This window comes from Camarhynchus parvulus, chromosome 2, assembly GCF_901933205.1.
Source record: "Camarhynchus parvulus chromosome 2, STF_HiC, whole genome shotgun sequence".
NCBI classification, from domain to species: domain Eukaryota; kingdom Metazoa; phylum Chordata; class Aves; order Passeriformes; family Thraupidae; genus Camarhynchus; species Camarhynchus parvulus.
The window spans coordinates 109,867,477-109,879,568 of record NC_044572.1 but is presented as its reverse complement, the minus strand read 5'-3'; the positions used below and the strand labels follow the sequence as shown (position 1 = coordinate 109,879,568).

General features: G+C 39.1%; 1 protein-coding gene across 2 annotated transcripts in view; it reads right to left on the bottom strand.

Annotated features, from left to right (window-relative positions):
* SPIDR (scaffold protein involved in DNA repair) overlaps positions 1-12,092 on the bottom strand; it is a 196,314-nt gene that overhangs the window by 68,359 nt on the left and 115,863 nt on the right. For both annotated transcript variants that reach the window (XR_004060525.1, XM_030943524.1), the window contains exon 9: positions 361-571. Coding sequence is in view for 1 of the 2 variants with exons in the window: in XM_030943524.1 (XP_030799384.1) it covers positions 361-571 (211 nt within the window). In the remaining variant the exon portion in view is untranslated. The remainder of the gene's footprint in view (positions 1-360; positions 572-12,092) is intronic.

Sequence of the window (12,092 nt, the reverse complement as noted above, 5' to 3'; positions counted from 1 at the left end):
GAAAAGGAATATTTATTTTAAATAGTATCTTGAGTGAGTTAGAAGAAAACAGTTATTTTTAGCTATTCAGCTATAAAGAATAAGAGAAAAATCAATGAAAAACCGAGTTATAATTACTATTTAGCACAGTAGTGAGATTTCAGCAAAATACCCTCACAGCAGTTCAGTATTTGGATGGACCAAAAGCCTCCACTAAGAAAATATTATTAAAGTAAACACTGTATATTATTCAGCCTTGACTAAATGAAAGGGGAAACCAAACAGGTCAGTAATTTAGAATTTTTGTTTTTCTTATGATTTCCAAACATCTGCTCACTAACTTCTTACCAAGTGCTTAACTGTGAACCAAATGGACCATACCTGATTATCTGAAGATTCCTGGTGTAACTTATCATCGACGTCATCAAGTCTGAAGGTCTGTGCCAAAGATATAATATTCTTCCTGATAAGCATCTTTGTAAGACCATATGTCTTCTCTCTGGCTTCTGAATGTTCATTACATAGCACCTTCTGACTAAAGTAGGTGTTCATGATAACAGGAACATCTGCATTTTGAAGAAGCAGTTTTTGCCTGGAAAGAAACAATTTAAGTGGCATCAAATCCATTGCAAGTTAAATTACTGATAAGCACTGTTTTGAAATGTGTATTGCATGGCATTTCTCTCTCCCTTTTTCTACAGTTACCACTAAAACACTGCAGAGGTGTGTTATCCAATTTGCAAATTACCCACGCCACAGATGGAGTTGGCTTGGAGCCGTCTCAGCTCAGGCACAGCCCTGGGCGATTGGAGACCCACTGCATCCAGGGACAAGTTATACCTGGAAGCCAGCTGAGCTGCCAAGCCCCATGAGCCCCATCTGGCTTCACACAAGTGCTGCTTGGTGTCTCCGTGCTGTCAGCACAGAACTCAGAGCACCAGGACTCTGCATAGTTAGTGAGGTAAAAGCCATGAATGAAAGACTATTAAACCCGCTCCATGTTAATTCAGACCACTGATCCACTGGACCCAGCCTGACCCTTGCAGGACATTCCCCTCTGGTGAGTGCTTCCCACCAACCCAAATCCATTCTCATGCAGCTGGCAGCAAGATGCTCCTTCCTCCTCTATTTTTGTTAAAGCACAATCCCATGTTTTCCTACAATCCGCTGTATATTATCTTGCCTGTGTGTTGTCACTGTCATAAACGTGTTCAGCAGTTATTTTATGGAGATGAAGCAAGTTTCCACATCTGTGACATTGTTTCTCAAAATATAACCATACAGAGTTAAAAAACAAAATGAAACAATGAAACACTCAAATATACTTATTTCTGATCTCAGTCCATACAAGACCTTCACCATGGTCTGTTTTACAACAGACTCCTTCACTCTTTAGAGAGTGGATAGCTAAAGGGAGATTGATGTATTCATATTTTCAAAGGCACAGGAAGACATGCAGCAAGCTTGAAATATAATCTCTGTTATTTTATAATTAGGAAAATAAAATAACAGCCAGATGATCTCTGTCTTCTGGGAAAAAAGGATACATTTAAATATAAATTATGAACAAGATGTGTTGCTTCTACTGTGAACACTCACAGAAGTTATTATTTGAAACAGAAAATTAATGAAAAGTTACAGCATAAAACTAAGGCCTGAACTTCACCATAAAGAAACCTTATTGCCATCTGTGAGCTCCCCAGATTTAGGGGAGCAGCAGGTTATCTCTAAGGGACACCTAGTCCTTTGACTTCAGATGCATTTGTTAACAAAACTTCCAATTTAGAGCATGAAAATAGCTCACAAGGCTGCCAAACTGACATTGCCTGATAATTTTCTGCATTACAGGATTAAAACTGAGGAATTAGCTTGGTCAGCAAACTGAGACTCTGATTTTGCAAAATTTTTCAACTGCTACTTACCCAATTTTTTCTAGAGAAAGAAATGTATATAAAATTTACTACAGATCTCAGAACAGTTTGGGCTGTCTTTATAGACAGATGTGTAATGAAAATTTTAGCACCTTCTTTCTTGAGATGTCTGTGTTCAGATCCAAAGTAAACAGGAAATCTTTCTGAACACGAGACCATTACGTCACCAATGTCAGAAGAATGTTTGCTTGATCTAAAACATCTCATTCTCTAAAAAAAACCACTGACGTTAGCAGCAAATCATTTGCAGAAACTTTGAGGTTTATGGTTTTATTTTTATTTTCCTGAGCAGACATGTGATCAGGTTTTTTGGTTTTTTTTAAAGGCAGGTAGGTTTTACTGTTACCCAAAATGACGTGTACCTTGATTTTGCTAGGCTTATGCATTCCATGTCTCGAGTACCTTTATAATCTCCAAGAACTTTCCTGGTGAAATACTCATTATTTCATCATATCTTTACATGGGCAATGCATAAACTACTGGCTACTTGGCTTTTCCACAAAGCAAAAATGGAGATAAATATAAATATGCTTTCAGGAGAAGCCTCTAATTTCTTAAATGCAATTTGTTCACTAAAAACACTCTCCTGAAGAAATTGTTTGTTTTAGACCTGCATAGATGTGCACAGACTTAGCAGTTATTCTTCACCTACATAAAAAAATATTCACATACATCTACTTAAATCTTCCCTATTTCTCAATGGACAGATACCAGGAATAAATAGAAATTAATCCCAATGGAAATGAAAGAAATAAGAAAGAAGTTTATAATAAGCTCACTGTTTTGTGTACAGGTAGATAGCTAAATGGAAATATTTTATACATATATGTATATATGGAAAACATAAAATTATTTATATTTTGTGTACAATATATAGAAGAATTGTATTGTTTATTTACATTATTACCAAGTTTTAGATATTTTTATTCTTCAATATGAGAATTATTAAAATAGTATCAATTAATTGAATGAAAACCCTTTTCCCAGAAGTTCTTTCTAGTACTGCACAGCAAAAGCACTTTCTGTGGAATGGGAACTTTGACTGAAATCTCTGCATTGCTGCTGCATATTATTCATACTGTTTTCTTTGCAACAAAAGCAATCATGTTAGAGACACATGTATACCTTAAATTCTTTTCTGTCAGTTTGAAAGGTACAGACCGGGATAAAGAAAGCCTATCATGCTGGAAGAGGTGAGAAAAGAAAAATCCCCAAACTTCCCCAAGCAATCCCCATATGTGTCCCTGTCCCTGAGACACCATAACTGATCACCTCAACTTTAAATATCTGTTTCAGCTGCAGATTCTCTATAACCAGAAGCAGCCTTACTTTAAAATACAGAATACACTGCAAAATCCTCTTACACATAAAGTGTTAAACAGGCATTGCAAGTCTTCTGTGGCCTCTCTTATATTGCTTCTTTTCTATCTGCTTCCTAATAGTTTAAAAAGCTAGTTTTCAAAGAATGAGAGACATCACCTCATTCAGCTAATCTAAACACAATGGAAAAAAATTAAAGCTCAGTACAGATCATAAACCCCTCTGAATCAATCCCTTGTCCTCTCTGATTTTTTCTTGCTCAGCAAAGGATTATTTAAAAGTTGGATTGACTTCCTTAATAACTGCCTTTAGACCTTTGTAATGACCTGAAGTAGAGACTGGGAACTTTTTATACTACGGGGTTTTTTTTTTCCCGGTATGTAGACAATCAGCAATTGCCGTAAGTGGTCACATGCTAAAGGAACATGAGGCAATACTGTTGTTTTTTTTTTCTTTTCCATCAGCAGCTTGCTTCTCTGTCCAAGAATGTAGCTTGCTTTTTCTCTTCCTCCCTCCTATGATGGAGGCTATCTGGCCAAGTAGGCAGCAGACGTTCTTGCCCACTTCTACGTTTATCGTGGTCTGTCTCCATCCTTGATGCGGAACGCAGCAGCAGAACGTACAGCATGGCACAGGCTAAAGGGGCTGACGCTTCCATTTGAGGCAGGGTCTCAATCCTGGGGCCAAACAATCAGCAGGTTTGCACTGTGGTCTGCCCTGCACAGCCCATCCACAGCCAGCGAGGAGTTGTGACTCCACAGCAGCAGAGAGCTCACAAACCACACGCTTCCGTTCAGTTCTGCTGACATCAAACAGCGGTGCTGGTTCATGAACTCGAGAAGACTCCAGATCACTTTAAATTAGAGAACATATTTTTTTGTTCACTCTCCCTGGGTATTTTATAGGGCTTTTGTCTTTTGCTGTTTTTTCTCTTTTTCCTTTACAAAGTGTATAACACCTAGAGTGGTTTTTTTGAAGAGTACACTGCATTAAATGAACACTCTTACAACTTGCACTGTAATTATGAAACAGGCTATTCTCAAGTCTCAGAACAGTGACTGCTGCATAAAGCAGGTTTAACTTCCATCAAGTAGCACAGCAGTAACACATGTAGAACAAGAGCGTGCCAGAGCCTTACACTGTTGCTCAGAAGCATGAGGAAACATTCCCCATACGAACAACATAAAGGGCCCATCCCTGACTTCCTAGGAATCACTTGTTTTATCCAATGTAGAGGAAGTTGCTCATGCCACCTCTTGCTTAGGGTTGCATGGCACTTGCAATGCTTTTCTGTGAAATGTCCAAGAAATGCCTGAGCATTGAGCTAATGATAATAATTAAGAAACAAATCCTCCCAAAACCCCAAAAAAACTTAAGTTCAGGCAAATCTCAGCCCACCCATCACCCAAGGAGAGTAACTATCTTCTCAGTATACATACCAAATCAACAAGCCATTTGTGACAGACCTGCTTTCTGCCATGCCTAGAGATTGCCCAAACACAGAATTTTCATCCATGGGTGAGTAATCTCACCACATGTGTGTGAGCCTCCATCAGCATCATTTACTGCTGCTGTAACGCTGCACGGACACTGCAAGTCTGAGCTCACACTTTCACAGTACAAAACTTCTTCCCATGCCCCAATGTCAAAGACAGAAAACAAGAATCAGCTGTATTTCTTTCTTTGAAATTATCTTATTCAAAGCAATGGATTATTGTAGTACAAGTTCCCAAGGCTGATTGTACCATTTTCCCTATGGAAAAGTAGCACTAACCAACCAGATCAATGTCCACAGTCACATCTGGCAAATATACAATTCTCATCTGTGTCAGGTTTCCAAAGAAATATGGCTTTGATACTTCAGAATAGCAGGTCTGCAGAAGATGTAACAATAAAAAGCTAAAATTTCTGCTTTTATAGAATGATGCATTTTATTTGTGAATAGAATAGTTAGATACTTGTTTTGTCCCCCTACTGGAAAAATATTTTGTCTGAGAACTCATTCCATGAATACAAGACACAAAGAAAAGAACATATAGCTGTTAAATATATAATTTGTTATAGCCCAATCTATTACAATTTGTCACTGAACCTCAAGTACAAAGCAAACTAAGAAAATCAGTAAAACAACACAAGTAATGAAGATAAATATTTTCTATTGCAGTGTAAGTTCTTTCTGCAAAATACTATTGTACTTCTCAACAAAACTACTTGTAAACCTAAGAAATCACTCCAGGAAGAAATTACAGTGCACAAAGCCAACATTTTTATCACTATATCATTTTACTAATTTCAGAGTAATCATATAAACTAACCACTGGCTTGCCATAGTGCTGCCTTTTGAAATCTGACACCCTGTAGCATGAAAAAAAGTTGTATGGAAATGTTCACATTTAAGAAGAGCTCTGCTATAAAAAGCTTGTGGTTAACATTAAGCACTATTATACCACACACCCAGCGCTCTCACCTCTGCAGGGAGCTGCACTGTGTGCTAACTGAAGGGGATGTACAGGTCTTCTGAAGTAGGAAAGCACAGATGGATATCAAAGCAAATCTCCTCCACCTCCAGGAAATTACTGTAATACCAGACTTTACCAAGACTGGAAAGCAGGGAAGTTTCTCAGAGCTCTACAGCCACTCATTTTGGCTATGAAGAAAGCACCTGAAATTGCTAGCATTCTGGACCCAAATTCATCATGATAAGGCTTAACCTTTGGCACCACCAAAACATAAAATTCCACTCATAGGCTGCAATTACGTACAAACTGGCATGTAAACAATCACTTGAGCTTACTAGGATAATACTCCCGAGAGAATTCACTAAAAATCTACTCCAACTGGGATGCTGAGACTTTTTTAACACCTAAGTCAGACACAAAACAATTGGTATTAAAAAACCTGCACACAATGAAACATTAAATGGGAATGTTGTTTAAAAACAGAACAAAAACATTTCCCCCCATGGTATGAGGGTGTTACAAGTAACTAGGGAGATATAAATATCATGGTTATCTTTTCATAATCAAGATGTTATGAAAGAATTCCAATCTGTGTGCTTACCCCATATATCAACTTGTGTCTGACTAGCCATGAGCTCATTATTCAGATGACTTCTTCCCTCTGTACCCAGTGCTAAACTGCACGTAGAGTTTGAGGTGGCTGAGGGAGCCACCACAAAGTCCAGGGACATGCCAGAGGGATTCTAAAAGTTGGAGAAAAAAAGGAAGCAAGCAAATTGAAAATGACATCATGTTAAAACTTGTGGTGAGTGCTAGAGAGAACAAAAATGACTGTCCTGGTGTGAGATCAGAAGCCCACCTACCCTGCACTTTAGCTTAGAGCAGCAAACAGCAAATATTTGAAGACTATGAAAACAAAAGCAAGCATCTAGTGAAAGTTCTCCAGAACACTCTGTGATAACTTCCAAAAACTTTCAGCTTAGGGACTTCCTAAGGCAGAAGTAATATCTCTGTATCTAACAGTCTTTAGTAGACTTTTCTTCCAGGAACATATGTGCCTGGTTTTTGACCACTTGTACACTGATGGCATCCATAACATCCTGCAGCATCCACCGTGCTCTGCAGTCTAATTACACGCATCTGAGAAACCACTTCCTTTGATTTTTTTTGATCTGTCACCTAGTGGTTACATTGCTGCCCCCCACTTCTTGTTTTTAAGAGGCAGTGAACAATCATCCTTCCTGATGGTACTTCCTAATACAGACCTTTATCACATCCTCTCCTAGCCACTGCTTTCTCAAGGTGAAGAGACCCAGTCATCCTAGCCATTTCTCACAGGGAAGCTGCTCCATACATCTCTTCTTGCTGCTCTTTTCTGGTATTTTTCCACTTCTGCTACATATCTTTGATCTGGAAGACCAAAATCCTGATGTAGAAATGCCTACAGTGACATCAAGATGGTTTTGACTCCATTCCTAGTCAAGTCTTATTTTACCATGTATTTTTCTGATCATTAGAGGAAGACTAAGCTGACATATTAATGAAGATATTGAAACACTAAAAACACTTTCCTGGATACAACCATCTAGAGTTCATCACTTCATATGTGCACTTCACATTTACCTACAATTTTCTAGTAGGAGAGCCCGAGTCCCTCCTCCAGCCCTAGTTCTAGAGCACTAAGAGTATGACCATTCCCCTGTCCATAGGATTGTGAGGATGACAGCACACAATTGAATAGAAACTTGCACAGTTGTAAGTGTTGTACAGGTGTCCAATTCTCTATTTTCTTCATTGGTATCGTGGAGATTTGACACAACAGCTTATACCAACAACTCCTCTGCCAGTGGATGAAAGGTGAGAAGTGTTGCCACTCTGCCACCATTACACACAATGTCACCACTCCTGAGGTATCACAAGAAGCTGCTTCTCACACCAGAAGAACTCTGCAATATCCACCCAAGAAGTTGAGGGCCATATGAAGAACTTGAACTCAAGAATTTCTGACCAAGGTATGGAGTGTCAGGGTCCTTGGTTGGTTGGTTCAGGTTTGGAGGATTACTGGAGAAACGTTAACAGACAAATGCCATTTTAAAATGCATTGTTCAATGTTTTGCAGAGATTATTAAGAACACTATAGTTTTCTTCCATAGACATTTGGCCTTTGTTATTGGCAAAGACCCTTGACAAGTCTATTCTTGAGTTCATGCTCACTTGCATGCACAGTAGCAAGAACAAATAATTATCTCTGAGCAAACTTCAGAAAGACAGATCAATATACACATATGATTGACTTCACTTCAATATTTTATTATCAAATCTAGTATTAAAAAAAAGCCAGCACAGCTACTAAATAACCAAAAATCTTCCATTAAACTTGTTCTTATATGTCTATCTTGTTCTGGTACTCATTTCTGAGCATTTTCAATTGTTTCTTTGCCAGGTCGTGAAGCAAGACCAAATTCTGCTCTCTTCTGGTGAGGTCACTTTTTATACAGACAAATCCAGGGCTATCAGCACAGGAAGAATAGCTGAAAGCAGCAGGAGTTCTGGGTTCTCTGGTAACACAACTGAGAATAACAAAAGGTAGTGAGAGCTTGCTGTGAGCCACAGAGCACAACAGCAAAGCAGACCACTCCTTCTCAGCTGGTCAAACTCTGCTTCAAGCAACCTGGAGGTCTCAGTGGACAGCATCAGGTGAGGGGAAGTAACTGAACCACTGGTAGAGAAAGCTGTCTTGCAGAGCTCCACAGGTCTTTAGGCATGTTATAGATCAAATTTACATCCACTGTGATCCACTTCAGCTTTACTGAGCTGAGAAAAATCCTTTGTTTCACTATATTTGCTGCCACTACTGATAAATGTGCAACAACAGTAAAGGTGCCGTGGATAAGCCAGGTAGCACAGAAACCTTTTTTAGGCAAAGTCCTTTCTGCAGTAATCCACTCACAAGAGTCATCAGAGAAAAGAGAGCAATGCTAGTCACCAGAGTGGAAACTTTACTGAAACATCCTGGTGTAGACATCACCTAAGTGAAACCTCCTGTGCAAGGCAAGTAGTTGAGCATCTTGGCCTGCCACAGAAACACCGATTGTATGCGATAAACAAAATACCTTTCTTCTTTTTAGGTTAGAAAGCAGCCCTCAACAGTGTGTGTACTTTGAAGTTATCACTCACAAGAGTAACTTTCAGAGCTTCATTTTGCTTCTATGCAATACCACATATCTTCTCCATTAAATCACCATAGGTGAATTCTGTGGCATAGCTCTCTCAGACAAAGCAAGGAAAAACATTCTGAGAAATAACATTTAAATTCAACATTCTCCTTATTGTTGTTTTTTTCTTTTCTGAATCCAGAGCAATCTTAGGATTCCTGCATTACTTTAAAGACATAATTGTACAGAACAAGCAAAAAATTCTAATTCTAATATTGAAATCTTATATAGTCTACAGATCACTGATAACTTGACTTGTTTTATTTCACTGAATAGTTGCAATGATACTTAGCAACAAGATCACACCAGATTTAGGAGAGTTTTCATACTGCATCACGCTATTCTTATGTGCTTGAATTTCCTTTTCAGATTCATGTAAGAAGGCTGGTGACTCAGCAGAGCAGAATCAATAATGCAATGAGATGGATGAACCCCTGGATTATTTTTTTGTGATCCCATTAGACTTCAGAGTCTACACAGCTCCAGCATGTTCTAGGTTTACTTTTCCATTTCAAAGAATATTTATTTTTAGAAAGAAACAGCCTTATGCTTCAGAGAGAAAAAAGTTAGAGGTATAGTGGAAAGATGAAAGCCCTTATTATTAAATAAAAAAAAAAAACAAAAACCACACAGCTCTGCGTCTATTTATTATATTTAAAATACTTCAACACCCACCAACCCAAAAAGCCAAGTTTACCTATCACAATTCTGTATATTGCACAGTCATATGAACACAACTTCTTAAAACTAATCAATCAAAACTAACTATGAGCCAAGCTGAAAGAAGTGGGAAAATACCAGGCATATCATTACAAAAATAAAACCTAAGAATAACTTTTTCAGAATAAGAAAGAGATCTGAATTTTTTTAAGGAGATCTAAGAAACAGAATTGCAACTCACGTCATTGCTCGAAGAACTATCACAATAAAACCTCCACAATACTGATACAAACACACCTGCCAAAAAAAGGACCATCAACAATCTGTGAAAACTGGCAAGAGTCCTTGCAGCAATGTGACTTTTTATCACACAAGGGACAGTTTTCTGACAAATCACTTCAGTTAAAGCTCTCTGCGGAAGCAATCCACTTCCAAAGGAGAGGAGCATTTTGGAGCACGAGTATCTCTCACTATTGCACCCCGCCCTCCCCTGCCAAAAAAGCAGAAACAAAGTCTTTGAAGTTGTGGGAAAACACCTGTGAAAATATACAGATTTTGGAGAAAACTGGTGCGAGAGACATAAGGTGGAAGGTGTGCCATCACAGACATCTTGGCCCTGTCAAAAATCCTGACGTTTCAAGTGAGAATGACATTCCAAGAACAATAGTGAAATTTCCCAGTCCAGAGAAATGTTTATGCAATAAAGGGTGAAAAAACTCCACTACACACACATTTCCTAAGCAAACAACTGTGAGTTAATCGAGGGCTTAAATATATCCCATGGTGTTTAACAAAGGATGGCATCCCTATTCTCAGGCTTGGAAGCTGCATATCAATTTTTGGAAGCAGGGATTTTGCAGCCAGATTTGAAAACCTGAGAAATATTAACTTAAAGAAGGAATGCTGACTGACTTATTATAAAGGAAACACCACGCATTTTGCTTTTCTTTTCAGTACTTTCCACTCTCTATGTACCTTCACTAAAATAACAGCAAACACAGGATCACTGTACAAGATCCCAGGCTTTACATGACGTACACAGGATCTGAATGGCCTCTGGTTTTGAGTTGAGTCATAGGCTATCACAGGCAAAACCAGGAGAGAAGCAAAAAAGACAAAATGATCAAGTGCCAGCAAAATGACCCATATTTTCTCCCACTACAGCTGAAGCACTAGTGGTAAGAAACCATCTTCTACACTCCAAAAGAGACAAGTTTGTGCCAGATAATGATCCTCACATATAAGCTGAAATTCTTTATTTTTATCCTGCTGTGGTGGCATGACTCTCCTTGATTGCTTATGTATTTATTTCATCTTTTATTTAAAAGAATGTCCTCTTCTTGTTCATCCAGATTCTCTTACATCTCCTTTCCGAAGGAGTGCATCCTGGTCCACAGCTGTCCTGCCAGGCCCTTCTCTCACTGCTCCTCCTGATGCTAATGCTCTGCTTCATACACTCATTCATCTGCAATTCAAGATGGACCTAAATAAAAATGAACTTGCTCAACTGCATCACTAAGCAGGACATAGAAAAAAACATCTATAAATACAATGATACCAGATCAGCTTTGCTTTAAGTTCCACAAGTATATATATTTAGGATGTTGTATTTTGACATGTATTCATACATCTGTTTTTAAAACAAAGTTACTTGTGTTCTTTACTCTCCTCTCTATCAGTTGGTTAAAAAAAAGAAGCATACCTGAAACCACTGCAAAACTGTCTAGTACAAATACTGTTCAAAGAGAAGTCTCTGGGCTGATTTCCTGTATGTAAATGTGCTCAGCTGAAAAAATGTCCAGGGCATGATTCCCAGACTACGGTACAGGAAAAAAGAGGAGTTCCCTGGCTCAGCTACCACCAGAAGGAAGGCACAGGGACTCATGCAGGGAAAAGAGGCCAGTTCACGACTCTCATATGTGTGTGCACATTCACACAGAAGTGCAGGCACATGTGTGAGCGCTCCCTTCCCTGCCTTGCCCCTGCACTGGCGGGGTGGGTGAGCTGGCGCAACATCCCCTCAAGGGAACAAGCCCTTGAGAGATCTGATATGACATTTTTACATTCAACTGACTGCATGCAACATTCCTCTAAAAAAAATATATTATCTGCTTGCTCGCTTGAAGCGTCACAAAGATAATATTCACGTCTGTGACCCTGACTGTCTCTGGTCAGAAGGCAGAGAGATTGTGCAGAGCGTGTTGCCTTCCAGCACCCCGGGATGCCTGCCAGAGAACAGAGCTGCTGTCCCAGAGGAGAGGGTCAGATCCCCTGCTAACACTGTTAGCAGTCCCTCTGGTGACTACTGAGGAGGTGAATGGCACACACAGGGGACTTGGCTTGCACAGCCCCACATCTGCCTAACTGACGTACAGAGCAAAAACTCCAGTGCCCTAAATCCAGGGAAAGAGGTTTTTTTTTTTTTTTCTTTAGAGAACCTTATCCTCAGATCACTTGTCTTTCCATGTCTTCTTTATCATTGTTGACCTCCAAATTCCTACACCACCACCCTCTTTCAGTATCTACCA